Source organism: Mesoplodon bidens (assembly GCF_964165515.1).
Source record: "Mesoplodon bidens genome assembly, chromosome: 4".
NCBI lineage: Eukaryota > Metazoa > Chordata > Mammalia > Artiodactyla > Ziphiidae > Mesoplodon > Mesoplodon bidens.
Window position 1 is genome coordinate 161,370,255 of NC_138160.1, and position 15,438 is coordinate 161,385,692.

Consider the following 15,438-nt stretch of genomic DNA (forward strand, 5'->3'; position numbering starts at 1 on the left):
AAATATGCTGTATCTTAGATCAGGATAAGTGGTAAGGAGTAAAAGGGGTGGGGGAAAGGGGACAAGGAGCCTCTTCTGAAAGGGTGACTTCTGAGTCAAGACCTGAGGAGGTGAGGGAGCGAGCCAGGAGGACATCAGGGCAAAGAGCGTTCCAGACGGAGGGGACATCAGTGTGAAGGGCTGCTCTGAATATGAAACCTTCTCATCTTCACTCTTTTCCATGCCACCAGCTGCCTGCCCCTACTCCTGCCCCCTTGGCCCTCCCTCCATACATGGCTAGGCTGACTTTTTAAAATAAAAGTCAGATCCCATCACTTCCCTGCTCCAAACCCACCGGGTGCCCCTACCACTCTCAGAACAAGCGCCAAAGTTCTCCCCATGGTCCTTCGGTATCTCCCGAGCCCCGCTCTCTCTCCTCTCTCCCTGGCTCACTCCTTCCCAGCTTCTCTGCCAGGATGCTGTTTCTGGACCACACCAAGCAAGTTGCAGCCTCACAGTCTTCATCCACAGCCTCTGCCTGGATGTCCTTCCTGCTTACTCAAGTCTGGCTTCCTGACTTCATGCAGATGCCACCTCCTCAGGAGGACCTCCTTGACTGACCTGTCCAAGCAAGTGCCCCTCACCTTCTGTCCCCTGCCTCTGCTTTATTTGTCTTCATAATATTTATCACTCCCTCGCATCGTTTTATATATTTATAATAATAGCTATAATGGATCAGATGTTTACTAGGTGCTGAACAGTGTTCTAAACAGCCAAGAAATAATTCATATTCCCCCAAACTCCTTGAGAATGGTGTTATTATTAACTACATTTTATAGATCAATAACCTGAGATTCAGAGAGCTTAAGACATTTGTTCAAGGCCTCCCAACTGGTGAGTGTCAGAGAAGATTCAGTCCCTGGAGCTTCCATTATTGATGACAATACTCTAGACTAGCACTGCCCAAAAGAACTTGGCAATGATGGAAATGCTCTGTGTCCAAAATGGTAGCCACTGGCCACAGGTGACTGTTGAGTGCTTGAAATGCATGTAGCTGAGGAACTGAAATTTTAATTTTATTTCATTTCATGTTAATTACTTTTAATTTAAACAGCCAGATGTGGCTAGCGGCTACCATATTGGAGAGTAGAACCCTAGAGTCTCTTATTTGTTCCTTGTTAATGTTTATCTCCCACATACACAGGGAATTTCTCTGGGCCTCAGTTTCCTTATCTTATAGTGAGGGAAATAGTTTATAGGGCTGTTGTGAGGAGGAAATAAACATATATATATATATATATATATATATATATATATATATATATATATGCACTGAGCAAATATATATATATACATATATGGCTTAGAACATAGCCTGGCACAAAGTAAATACTCAGTGCTTGTTAATTACCATCATCATCATCATCATCGCCATCTTGCCATTGCTATTTTCATTATAAGGCCCCATAAGACAAAAGACTTTGTTCTCTGGTGAATCCCCATTACCTGGAACATTTTGGCATGTAGTAGGTGCTCAACAAATATTTCTTGGATGAATAAATAAGTGAATTGAATTGAATGTGGGACTTGGATAAGCATCAACTGTCCCAAACTCAAACTCTTTTGGAGGCTTGGCAGGGAATGTGAATGAGTGAAGGGTGATGGTATAAGATAAATGGGGAGGATTCGGGGCTACAGCAGACTGAAGAGAACACGTCCCAGGTAAAAGTATTCAAAGTCCTTTTCTGGGAGTGGGGCAGTGGGGAGAAGCACTGTGGTCCAAGCAGATTACTCACATAGCTAAAAGACACCCACGGGCGGCCACTTTGGGGGACTTTATTGCTCTATAATTACCAGTCTCTGGTTCCATTTTCCAGAAGTTCAACTTTAGACATTCCACAGCCCTGATAGGCGTCCTCTGTGTGTAAAGCATCACAGGACCCAGAGCTTAGAAAACCAGTGCCATAGATGCTGCTGGTGCTGAATGAACACATAGTCATTCATGCTGCCACTCAGTGCAGACCTCTCCGGGGAAACGGAATGGTGCCTCAGAAATTACATGCACACACACACAAAAAGAATAAAATGTGACTGGCTTGAGACACAGGAACATTAGTCTACGAAGTTGTAGCTGCGTTGACAGCAGTGACAGGGAAAGGGCCCCGCACAATGCCCTGTGTCTAGAAGGAAGTCATTTCTTAGAGACGATTCGTGTTCTGAAGACAGAGCCTGTAGTCAGACTTTGTGAGCTCACCCTGGTCCATTCATTTGTTTTCTTAAAGAGATCAGTAGGCCAAGTGACCCACACCATTGAAACTGCTATTTCTTGCTCTCTTCCCAGCCATGTACAGGTGTATTTACATAAGGCACAGCGCACATGATGTGAATGTCACGACGGCCGGGACTTTATAGACATTAGCTCACCTCCGTTTGCTTTCCGTCAATGCCCTGGGTAGTGACATGAGTTTGCCCTAAGAATCAGCATCCCTAGTGTGAGTCACAGCTGTATGATCTGGGGCACCTCTGAGCAATGATTAGGTCAATGAGTTATTCCAATGAATTCTGTGTCATTCAGTAAATCAGAAGTGGCTTGCAGGAACAGATACCAGGTGTGATTTGCTGGGCCCACGTGTTTTTTTTTTTTTTTTAAGTTAGTTGATGTATTACTTTTCTACTGCTGCGATAACAAATTACCACAAATTTAGTGACTCAAAACAACATAAATTCATTATCTTACAGTCTGGAGGTTGAAAGCCTGACATAGGTCTCACTGGGCTAAACTTTGGGGCTTTGTTCCTTCTTGAAGGGTCTAGGAGAGAATTCTTTTTCCTCACCTTTCCCTGTAGCTAGAGGCCACTCACATTCCTTGGTTTGTGGCTACCTTCCTCCATTTTCAAAACTAGTAGTGTCTCATCTCTCTGTGTCTTTCTCCTATAATCACATGTCCCACTGATTCTTTCCTCTTCTGCCTCCCTCTTCCACTTGTAAGGACCCCTGTGGGCCCACCCAAGTTTCCAGGGTAATCTCACTGTCTTAAGGGTAGTTGATTATATTCTGCCTAGCACAGTAGATTGCATTTCCTTTTTCTTTTTGTAACATGTTTCTAGATTTTCTTAATCAAGGATCTGGCAACACTGGGCCCCTTTCTTACACTAGCAGGCTCTCCTTACAATACAGCAAGCAATGGGCTTGGACTGAGCTGCTCCTTGTTTGCCCTAGTCCCCACCCCTCCTTATTATCTTCCTGACTAATGCCCAGATTAAGTTGCCATTTGTCATTGCATTGGGTTATCATTTTTCCTACCAAGATAGCTTCTCTCACCTGCATTTCCCCCTGGCCTCATCGGCCTTTGAGCTTGCGGCATCTCTTCTTAATTCTTAGGAAATCTCAACTCTACCACTCTTGCTATCTGTCTACATCAGAAGAATCACACAGTAGTGTATGTAATGGACCCTACCCACATATGATACAGGAAAGGGGAGCTCAATGTTGTATGCAGCCCAGGAACCCATAGAAATATAGAGCTAACTGCGGGTCTCTGGGGAAGAACGAATGAGTCAGATATGTTCACAACAGTGAACAATGCCAGCGAGAACCACCATCTATGGTGTGCCAGGGGCTGTAGTCATTGCCTGAAATTTTATTTCATTGAATCCTCACAACCACTTAATGAGCTCAATGTTATTATTTAGCTTTCCCCATCCCCCTCTGGAAATTGTGGCACAGAGAAGTTAAGTAAGTGGGCCAAGGTCACACAGCTGGTGTGTAACAAAGCTGGAATTCAAACATGTTATTCTGACTCCAGAGTCTGAATCTCGATTCCTATAAACTCTGCCTTTAGAGAGAGAGAGAGTTAACGGATTTTTTTGTTGTACTGTGGTCTGAATGTTTGTGTCCCCCCCAAAGTTGATGTATTCAAATCCTAACCCCCAGTGTTATGGTATTAGGAGGTGAGGCCTTTAGGAGAGGCTTAGATCATGGGGTGGAGCCCTTGCGAATGGGATTAGTGCCCTGATAAAAGAGACTTCAGAAAGCTCCCTTGCCCCTTCTACCACATGAGGACACAGTGAGAAGGTGCTGGCTATGAGCCGGGAAGGTTCTGTTCACCAGAACACAACCATGCTGGCGCCTTGATCTTGGACTTCCAGCCTCCAGAACTGTGAGAGAAAATTTCTGTTGTTTTAAGCCACTCAGTCTGCAGTGTTTTGTTTTAGCAGCCTGAACTAACACAGGTTACAAGCAACACAACCCAACTTTGTGCTACCTGAGCAACAGAGTACAGGGGAACTTACATTATTCAAAAGGATGCTTTAAGAACCACACTTGAACACGAAGATGCCAGACAACTCCAGGGGTCTCCACAGCAGAGCGATGCAGACTTCTTCAGGGTCCAAGGATGAAATGAATGAGGGCCGGTCATTTCCCTCCCTTACTTTACTCTTCTCCTTGGCCACCCCCCTCTCCCATCACTACACAGCCTGAGACAGCCAAGCCTGTCACCCCAAGTAAATGTCTCCTTACCTGCAGGGTACAGTCAGGGGATTCGATGAGCCCGAACCACTAACTCAGCATTCACATTGCTAAGCCTGTTTTATTTTATTTTATTATTATTATTATTATTATTATTATTATTATTATTATTTATTTATTTTTTTTTTGCGGTTCGCGGGCCTCTCACTGTTGTGGCCTCTCCCGTTGCGGAGCACAGTCTCCAGACGCGCAGGCTCAGCGGCCATGGCTCACGGGCCCAGCCACTTCGCGGCATGTGGGATCTTCCCGGACCGGGGCACGAACCTGTGTCCCCTGCATCAGCAGGCGGACTCCCAACCACTGCGCCACCAGGGAAGGCCTGTTTTATTTTTAATTAGAAAAAAGTGTAGGCAAACCAAGAATCGTTATTTTAGAAGAACTCAAAGACAAAATACCCTTTCTTTCAAAGCCTAATAAATATGGTTGGTACAAACTGTTCTAGGTAAATATTGGTTATTCACCTAGTAAAGTTTCCATCTATGGAAACGACATCTCTCAGTGGAAACAGTCTTAGCATCAGGCAGGTTTGGTTTCAAATCCCTCCAGTTATCTGTGAGGCCTTGGACAAACATTTGTTCTTTCTCTGCAATCTGTAAAATGGGTGTATATGCCCCTATCTCCCTTTCACAAAGAGCAGTCATAAGGATCACATGATATTATACATATAAGATTCTAGCATTTCTTTTCTCCAAACCCTTGAGGTCTCACGGAAGGGCTAGATAGACAAACTACCAGTTTTCTAGATGCATCCTCTTTTCCCCAAATCCCTAACCCCCTCTTTCTAAGGGATCCATCCTCTGTTCCAGGAACATGCTCACAGGAAAGCTCTGACACTCACTCCCAGGAAGGTGTAAAGGACTGAAGAGGCCAAACAAGGTGACTCTCCCAGGACAGAGTATTGGAAGATGCACTCTGTCTGCATCAAAAATCTGGAAGGTGATATATAAACTGGTGGTCAGGGCACTGATATTATTAAGACAGGTAATGCAGCCAACATCAGGGGCTCCAGAAATAGTGTGGCAGCCACAAGCACCAGGGCCACAGTTGAGGCAGGAACGTCCAGACTGAAAGTCAACAGCTAAGTGACTTGCCAAGACTGAGGGAAAAGTGGTGAAAGTAGAACAGATGGAAACCCACCTGGCCCTGAGTTGGCATTCCTGCTCCATACTGACTCGCCATGGGAACTTGGGCAAGTGAATTCTGGTCTCTCAGCTTCTATAAAATTGCCATCTACTTACTCATAGGTCTCTTGTGAGAGAGAGTGAAATGAGCTGAGAGCTATAATGGATTTGAGCCATGCTGGGCTGCTGGCCTTGTTGGTCACAAATTTTCTCTTCCTCTTAGGGGCAGGTATGGGCTTCCTGGGCCCACAGCTCTCCCTGGGAGAGTGCAGCCGGAGTAGGCCACGGTCACCTTTGCTGGGCTATGGGTAAAATTGCTTTTGCCTTTCTGGCACCCACTCCACCCACTCCTCCACTGCCTTTCTCCAGTTTGCCCAAGGAAGAGGGGGAGGGGGAGGGGGAGAGGGGGAGGGGGGCAAGGTTTTTTCTCCTCTATCAAGCAGAGAAGCTTATCTTCCCCTCTCTGGTCCCCTGCCCACAACCCACTCACCCTTGCGGGCACCTGGGGAGTTTCTCTTCACAGCGGAGCTATCTGGGGATAGGCTGCCCGAGTGAACAATCGGCCAGACAAGGAAGAGAGGCTTGACAGGAAGTCCCAGTAAGCAGTTCCTCCCACCCACCTTCGAACTTCTGACGCACCTCAGCCCAAACGGCAGAGAAAGAGAGACACAGAGAGTGGATGAAAAAAATATATATGTATTTTTGAAACGAATGAAATTGTCAGGTCTGAGGAAGTGGAAAATATTGCTCTTCGTTGTCTCACATGCAGCAGCTGGTTCATGCTTTCCTCCTGCATATCCCAGGCTGCGTGTGTGGGGGGGTGGGGACCGTGTCCAGACTGGGGTGGCTCTCAGGACACAGAGTGCATTGCAGTCTGGAGAAGGGTTGCCCGGGGCTTGCCTGAGTCCCTCCCCCTGTCCCTCCCCCCCTCCCCCAGCCTCCAGGAGTGATGGTGAGGATGGCCCCTGCACATCTGGGATGGCTGTGTGGCAGGCCGGTCCCTCCTGACACATGCATTCCCAGGCAGGGTCCCCAAATTCTGTCTTAGTGTATGGCTGCCAGGTGCATGGAGCTGTCCCCGCTCAGCTGAGCGGTCAGGGCCCCTTCCTGGCTCTCCTGGCTGGACCCTCCTGTGTGGGTGGAGCCGTTGGTCATCCAGAAGGATTCCACACAGATGGTGGTTCCACTGCCAGCCTCTGAGAGCGGAGGGGGAAATGGTCCCCTCCCTGCGAAGGTGACGGCTGCAGCTCTGGTCCCCACTATAGACAAACCCACAGAGGCCCTAAGGAAAGTTCCAGTAGAGATTCATCTCGGCCTCAGGTGATATAAGTTTGGTGGAGGTGAGACTGGAGTGAACCCACATGAGGGCATTCTCTCCATGGTTCGCGGTGTCCCTAGATGCCACCTTCTGTGAACCACATGCCACCACCCTTGTCTCTCTCCCCCAGGCAACACCCTCTGTCCAGATCACATCCAAATAAGCACATCCTGCCTTCCACCTTTTAGCTTTGTAGGTACCTCTCCTGAGAAGGTCAACACAGTCTCTCCTCCAAAGTCCCTACTTGCCATTCTCTCCTGGTCTCTAAGTGACATCTCCTTCCCCTGCCCCCAGAGGCTGCAACCCACAAGACTCCTCTAATAAATTGCATATTTTTCTCAGCTCTACGATTAGCTGTGAAGAAAAGCAGTTATCTTCTCATCTAACTCTTCTGCGGGTTAGCAGGAAAAAGAGAGAGCTTCAAGTCTGGACGGTATGGGGTGCGGCAGGGGGGATATTGGGAGATCCTCCTCCCCAACTCTGGGGTGCAGTGTGCTGTTCCCATATCCATCCTTTGTCTCTAAGATCAAAAAATCTGACATGTTACTCCCTGCAAGATTTGCTCTCTTACCCACAGGCTCTGTTGGATGCACATTTAAGATTCTCTACGCCACGAGCCCCTGTCCCCGTGTACTGATACGACATTGTTCTTACTGTGCACAAACTGCCCCCTTCCTAACCTGCAGACAGAGATTACAAAGCCTGAGAAGACCTCCACTAAACCCTTTAATTTACTTCTTCATGAGTTCTGGGTTTCCCCACCTGCCTGGGGGAGACAGAGATGAGAGAGGGTATCCGCCCCCGAGGCCATGGCTCTACATCACTGTGCCTTACCTGCTCCCCACTCTCTGCTCTGCCTTGTGCTTGAAGCCAAGACCGATGCTCTTTGGAGGATCGTTGTGAGTTGGCCCCAGCCTTCCTCGCCATGGCATACCCTCTGCTGTGGGCCATTCCCCGAGGCTGCTCTCATGACCGCCCATTTTACAGGTGTGGAGACTGAGGCTGGGCCAAGTGAGCCAGCCTGTCGAGGGTCACTCTGGTGTCCTGAGCCTCTCTTGGGGGTCAATTAGCCCTGCCCCTGGAACTTCTGGAACCCTCCAGCTGGAGACAGGAGATGTGAAACTCGTGAGTGTTGGGAAATAACCGAGGACTGGGGAAACGTAAAGGTTCTAAGCTGAAGCGAGCTGCTTCCCCTTGTGCCACCTGGTCTCCCGGCTGTATCCTCTTCTTAACTGCTCCTAATCGCCAGTCTCACCTGCTCTTTGTGGAAGACAGACTGATAGAGAGGAAATGACACAGACTGGAGACAGAGCTGGGTTTGAACCCCTGCTCCACCTTGTGCAACTTACGTTAACATCTCAGAGCCCCGAGGTGGCAGAGAGGTGAAGGACAGGGGCTCTAGACTCAGAGTTCCAGACAAGACCTGGCCGCACAACCTACTTGCTGGGTGCAAGGGGGGCAAGGAGCTTCACCTCTCTGAGCCTCAGTTTTCTCTTCTGTAAAGTAGGAGTGATAATAGTGCCAACAATTAAATGTCAATTAGTGCAGAGTCCTTAGCCCACTCCTTGGCACACGTGAAGGATTCCACACATTGATTCGTGATGTTCTCATAGTCATCATCACTGTCATCCAGGTTTCTTAACTGCTGTGTCTCTCTTCCAAATGGGCTCTACAAATTGTCCATCTTGGCCACATTTATTGGATGATTCTTCCAAAAGAGCCTCATATTTAACTATACCTTAATTCCAACTTCTGCTTTTCTATAGATTTGCATTCTTCTTTTTTTAATAGTAGTTTTTATTGTGTATGAAATTTGGAGTGAGTTTTATTAATTAATTTATTATTTTTGCTGTGTTGGGTCTTCGTTTCTGTGCGAGGACTTTCTCTAGTTGTGGCAAGCGGGGGCCACTCTTCATCACGGTGCGCAGGCCTCTCGCTATGGCGGCCTCTCTTGTTGCGGAGCACAGGCTCCAGACGCGCAGGCTCAGTAGTTGTGGCTCATGGGCCTAGTTGCTCCGCGGCATGTGGGATCCTGCCAGACCAGGGCTCGAACCCGTGTCCCCTGCATTAGCAGGCAGATTCTCAACCACTGCGCCACCAGGGAAGCCCCTAGATTTGCATTCTTGTGAGTGTGGGTGAACATCATTAAAAGAAATTGCTTCTCCTTCCAAGGATGATCTTGAATGTTCCTTTCCACAGGCGTGGTGTGTTTTTTTGCTCATGAGGTACAACCCAACACACACATACACACACACACACACACACCATATATCACACACAGGTTCAGAATGCCCCCCCTCAGCTGCATCTTCCAAGGTCCTGCTTAAATTCCAGCTAATTCCATATTTTCTTTGATTGCCCTACTTGGAGGTGATTACTCTCTCTTCCTATCTTTTCAAATGGTTTTTTATCATTTGCTGCTCTTCTGGGGATTGGAAAAGTGAAGTGACCTCTCCCACCAGCGGCGGAGTTTTGAACAGCAGGCCATGCTTTCTAGAGCACAGTCAGTTGCTGAGAGCTCTTAGGTACCAGCCCATTGAGGAGTGCTCGGCCTAGGCTGCCTCAGTCGATGCCCCTGGCACCCTCTGAGGTGAGGATGACATCAGCTCAGGTTCATGAACCACTTCCATAAAGGTGCTTGGCCTGGGACAACGTGCAGATCTCATTTACACAACGACCTTGCGAGGCTGGTACATTACAGTGAGGGTCCTTAGATTGTGCGTAAGATGGAAACTGCATGGCCAAAGCTATCCTTGAAAAAGCATCAGGAAGGCATCACCTCAGGGACCAACCTAACATCACTTGGTAAGTGCAACAGAGCTTTGTTCTTTCTTTAAGCATTGGGACAGACGGTCATCTGTGTGTGCCTGTGCATGCAGCACTAGATGAGTGGTGAACTTGTGTTTGGAGGCTGTGAAGTTGTACGAATAAGTTTGCTTTTGACACTGGAATCACCCTCAGTCAAGGAGATGCTCAGATATAGGCAGCGCACAGGGTCTAAGAAACCGACTGAGAGAACCCAGATTCCCATCTCCTGTCTCCAGGGTTATGCTCTTTAGATAGAATATGTGGAGGAATAAATAGTGAGTAGAATATACTGTGGGAACAACAGTGACTAGAATATACGGCAGCATCAATAGCAATCAGTATTTTTTTCTTTTAGCTTTTTTCCCTTAAGTTTGTCTAGTTAATGCATCTAAGTTTTATGTACATACGAAGCAATTCTTCTGTTCCTGTATTTCAGATGTGGAAACTGAGCCTCCTAGAGTTTCAGCCCTTGCATGAGGTTGCCCAGCATGGAAAGAGTCATAGCAGAAATTAAGCCTGGCTCTGCCCAGTGGATCCCCTTTCTCGGTCCTGGGTGCCCAACTCACTGGCTCACAGAGTTTGTAATAACTATAAGGAAGCAGCGAAAGAAGCTCAAGTTTATCCATTTGAGAGAAACTGAGGGGTGGTTGGAAAGCACTAAAAGGTCATGCTCCTTCCCCTTCACTGATGTGGGAGATTGTCTATATTTTAGGTCAACCATCAAATTAGATTTTCATCTGCAAAGACCCAGCCAAGAAGGAATGTGGTTTAGACATATGGATGCCAGGGATTTTAATTGAAACATAGTTGGACTCCCATTGGAGTCTAAGTTCTCTTCATCACCCCTCCCACTGGGCTGGGATAGATGGGGCCAGTGGGGAAGTACCAGCCTGTAGCTCTCTCTGCCTCTCAAGCCCCCAGAGCTGGGCTTCCTTGTTTACTTATTTAGAGCCCAGTAGAGGAAGTGGTAAAGGAAACTTGCTGAGTCGTTTTCTGAGAAGAGACCATATTTGTTCACAGAGGAAGCTGTTGCTTTCTGGGATCTGGCTATAGCAGAAAGGACATCGGCTCCAGCAGAGCTTTTCTAGAGGGTACCTGGGAGTTGGAAGAGCTGAAGGCACCCCCACGCTCTGGATTTGGGGTTCTCTGTCCATGGGTGCAACACCCATGCTCAGTTTGTGAGCTTCATCCGAGGAGAGCAACCATGGCATTCAGAAACGTGCCCTTTCGCTCTGAGGTCCTGGCCTGGGACCCTGACATGCTTGCAGACTATTTCAAGAAGGTGAGCCTTGCTGTTTTGTGGGTGGTAGGGCTGGGCAGAGGCTTGAACATGGAGTCCGGGCAGAATATGTGAAACATGAGAGGTGTGAAAGATAGCAGTGGAACTTGCAACCCCGTGCAACCTCGCCAGTTGAGTGAGCACCACTGAGTGCTCCGGCAATGCGTTCTGGGGAGATGGGAGGCCCTCAAAGGGACAAATATCTACTATGTGCCAGGGCTCGAGTTTGTGTTCTTCAAGCACAGTCCCATCTAACCCTCTCCAAGATTGCTGTCCTCCCGGCTCAGCTGCAACATAAGCTCAAGGAGGCTAACTGGCCCAAAGCCCCAGGGACTACATGTGACAGAGATGGGATTCTAGTCACACCTGTCTGGTTTCAAAGTCCTTGCTCTGAGACTCAGAACTGCTGTAACAACTAGTGAGATCAAGGCTACTTGTTAGAAAGGGGAGACATGGAGTCCTGGGGGTAGGAGAGAATAAAGGAAAGGTTGGAGGCTGTGATGAATGATGCTGGAGATGGCGTCAGGGCAAGTCATTGCTCATGACCTTGAAAGAGGGCTGTTCAAGCCCTTACCTGGACAGAGTGTCACTGGAGCTTTATGAGGGTCTTATGAGGCAGGCTGGGAAACTGACATGAGCCTCAGACTATAGCTGGCGAAACTGAGGCCCCTGAAGAGGAGAAGGTTGGCCAGGAAGGGTCAGGGGCCGAGCTGTGGCAGAGCTGAGTGTTGCTGTCCTGCCTTTCAGCCTTGAAGGTGCTCAAGGATCCCTGTGTTTGTTCATCTGCTGGTGGGACCACAGGTCACATGTCTGCTTGGGCAGATCCCAAGTCACATGACTCAGGGACCCTCTATCCCTGTCCAAGGGATAAAATGTCTTGTGAAGGACAATTGAGCTTCTAACACTCCCACCTCTGGAGGCTGGCATCAGATTCAGTTGTTACTCCAGATTATCACAAGCATAAGATTTTAGGTTAAGACCTTAGAGGTTATCTAAGTCAACTTCTTGTTTTTCCTGGGGTGGAGTAGGCTCCCAGGGACACCTAGTCTAACTTGGGGTCCATATGGTACCAAGGTATTTCCTGTCACAACTGTTCTTCCCTAAGAAAAATGTGAAAATGTTGAATTGGGTGTGGCATGATAGAGGCACAGCCCACAGATCCTGTTATTTTCTGCTTTCTGTACATCTCTTTTCTCTTATTTTTCCCTCCTGAAAAGGTCATAATAAACTTAGGTTTCAGCACGGTGGGCGCAAAGATCATTGAGGTAACTGACTTTTGAAAGAGGTTTCTAAATACTTTTCTTAAATGTAGACCAACTAAATTAGGGCCACAAGTGAAATTTGCTAAGATGCTATAAAGCAGCATATTACCTCAATAAAGAAAGGAGAAAAGAATTGAGAATTAACAAGGCATACCTGGGGATGGGCTGAGAGGCACAGATAGGCCCCATCTCCAATGTGGGAAGGAGAATTACACAAATAGTACAGCAGCTGCAGAATCCAAGGGTAAAGTTCCCTTTAGTAGAGAGAGCTGGACTATAGGTCAGGGATGATTCAGGAGGACGGCTCTCTGCCTGAGTTGGAGGAAGGGAGAATTTTCTTCTTGGAGAGCCCAGACTCCAGGTCAAGTCCACAGAACCTGGACAGCTTTCCCTTCCCAGCATGAAGGGACTGAAAGCAGGAACGAGGAGACTGAGGGGCACCTGGGATCCAGGAACACACAGACCCAGGTAGACATCCCTCAAACCTGAGCATCTCAATTCCCCCAGAGAGAAAACACAGAGGACTGACCGCAGAGTCATTTGGGGATGGATCTTAGCCAGCAAAAGTCCTATTAGCAGGTGTAATTTCTAATGAAGCACTGGGGCCAGGTCCCCCTTGGAGGCACTTCCCCAGCCAGCTCTGGAGTCAGACACACCTTGGTTTGAATCCTGGCTCTGCCACCTGCTAGCTGGGTGACCCTCCTTTTTTTCCTTCACCTCTGTGCCTCGGCTTCCTTGTCAGTAAACCAGAGATAGTAACGGTGACTAACCTCATGGGATTGCTGGGAGAAATAAAGGAAATACGTGTGTGAGGCCTCCAGCAGAGACAGGGGGCCAATTCATGCTCAGTCTTCCCTTTCTCCTGCTCTATTCACTAGACCCTAGCTGGGGACTCCATGCAGAGCAGTGGGCCTTTGTGTCTTTCTGTCTCAAATACGTGCAGCTCATCCTCTGTCTGGAATGTAAGACCCTGAGGACTGAGGTCATGTTTTCTATTTCTTTAACTCCTCCAATTCCTTTTGACTTGGCAAGAAGGCATCCCTGGGCCATGCAGTGGAGAAGACTCTGGCTCAGAGGCATAAATTCTAATCCTAGCTGTGTCCCCAACTCACTGTGTGACCTTAGGCCAGTCCCTTCTCCTCTCTGGGCCTCAGTGGTCCCATCTGCAACACCAGGTACCTGCTCTAGACCAGCGCCAACCAAAGCTGGGCACTCATAAGAATCGTCTAAGTATATGCTAAAAGAACAGAGTCTCACCCTCCGACCTGGACATTACTGGCTCAGAATCAAACTCCCAGGCAGGCCCCAGTCTGCAGGACTGTCTGTCTAGAGTCCAAGTCAGCACTCTGCAAAATCAGAGATTCAGCTGATAAAGAGGACAGTTAAAATGATGAATTAAAGGCAGTTGAAAATTCCAAGGACCATGTCACCACATGGCATATGCATAAAAGGGGTGTTTGGGGCCCTGCAGAGACTGCTTGCTTTCTATATGACTGCTAAATCGCTTTTTCTGAGCTTTCTAATATTCATCCTACCCTGTCAGGCCATGAGGTAACAGCAATTGCTCTCATTCTTTAGATTTGTTGGCCATAAGAAAAGGTCATGATTTTAAGTTTGCCCCCAAAGAAGGCTGTCACAAACTGTGAGACCCATACTTGAGAGGAGAAGCTAGAATTCTCAAGGACAAATATTTTACCTTAAATACTCTATCTAGAAACATCAAATTTAGAGATATTTCAGGTAGAAATGCTTATGTTGTTGAGGGCGAGGTGAAACAGACACCTGCTTCAATTGTCAATTGATGTGATTCTAGGAAAGCAACCAGGCCCTAAAAATGATCATTCCTGTTGATTCTATAATTCTATTTTGAGAATCTAACTTCAACTACATAACATAGAAGAAAAAACTGTATGTAAAAGAATATCCCTGATGTTTTTTGATCTGGTATGTTAAGCTGCACTTAAATCTGTTCACTTACTGTATGTAAGTTTTACTGTTATTAACGAAAAGAGAACATTCCTTACCCTGAAGCCCCGTTGTCACCTCTATCACCTGCCTACCCATGGAACCTTATACGAATTACTTGACCCTTTGTGCCTTTGACTCTCCATTTGAAAAATGTAAGGCTTAAATGACTTAAAATTGGTTTAAATACTTAGAACAGTGCCTGCCATATAACAAGTGTTCAGTAATTGCTAGAAGTTTCTATTATTATTGGAGCAGCAGTTTGGGAAACAACTTAAATGGTCAGCAATAGGGAGCAAACTCAAATAATCTTCAAAATCAGTTTGTAATAACATGAGGCAGTGCCTATATTTTTCAGGAGGAAAAGTCAAGATAACAAGATTGCATACGAATGATAACCTCAATTATGTTTAGAAAGATGCTTAGGAAAAACCACTGAAGGAAAGACCCCGCCATTTTCACCGAGGTTGTCTTTGGGTAGCGAGGTGATGGATGCTATTTATATTTTCTTCTTTCAGCTCTTTTCTGCTTGCCAGAGAAGCGTATGGCCAGCCCTCTGAAGCTCTGAAGGCGCTCTTTCTGTGCCACAACCCTTAGGGGTTGGCCCCAAGGCCTTAGACAGGCAATTTCTGCATTTCAGAGCGTCCCAAGGGGTTAGTTAGTGAAAGCAGGGCTGAGGTAGGGGTGGGGCCCCTCTGTTAGACAGGGGAAGGGACGGGGGGACCTGGCTAGCCACAAGTACCACAAATTGCTAAGCTTCTGGGGCAGGCAAGGGATGGGAACCTGCCCTCACTGACAGCACCTCCCCTCCTCTTTTTCAGCTGAACTACAAGGACTGTGAGAAGACTGTGAAGACATACCACATCGACGGGCTGCGGTTTTTGGTGAGCGCTGGCTAGTCCGACACATTGAGACCAAAGCAGTCCTGTACTTTAATCAATGGCTGCAGGGCCAACTGGGCTACCCTGTCCCTGGGGATGCCCAGGGGCAATGCCTGTCTTCAGGATGGCCACACAGCCCGTGGCCTTCTTCAGTTTTGTATGAACGCCTCTCTCATCACCTCTCAGGATCCTTCTATTTAGGATACCTCCCAGATTTTTCACTCATACCAAGGTACATTCTAAAGTCAAGGTATAAGGAGGAATCCAATTATAGTTAACACACACACACCTCTTG

The 15,438-nt window shown here is 47.4% G+C and overlaps 1 protein-coding gene across 1 annotated transcript in view; it reads left to right on the top strand.

Annotated features, from left to right (window-relative positions):
• Positions 1-10,825: 10,825 nt before the first annotated feature.
• The window catches only part of LCP2 (lymphocyte cytosolic protein 2), a 44,142-nt gene continuing 39,529 nt past the window's right edge, over positions 10,826-15,438 (top strand). The window contains exons 1-2 of the mRNA XM_081232338.1: positions 10,826-11,038; positions 15,084-15,146. Coding sequence (XP_081088464.1) covers positions 10,961-11,038; positions 15,084-15,146 — 141 coding nt within the window. The 5' untranslated portion in view covers positions 10,826-10,960. The remainder of the gene's footprint in view (positions 11,039-15,083; positions 15,147-15,438) is intronic.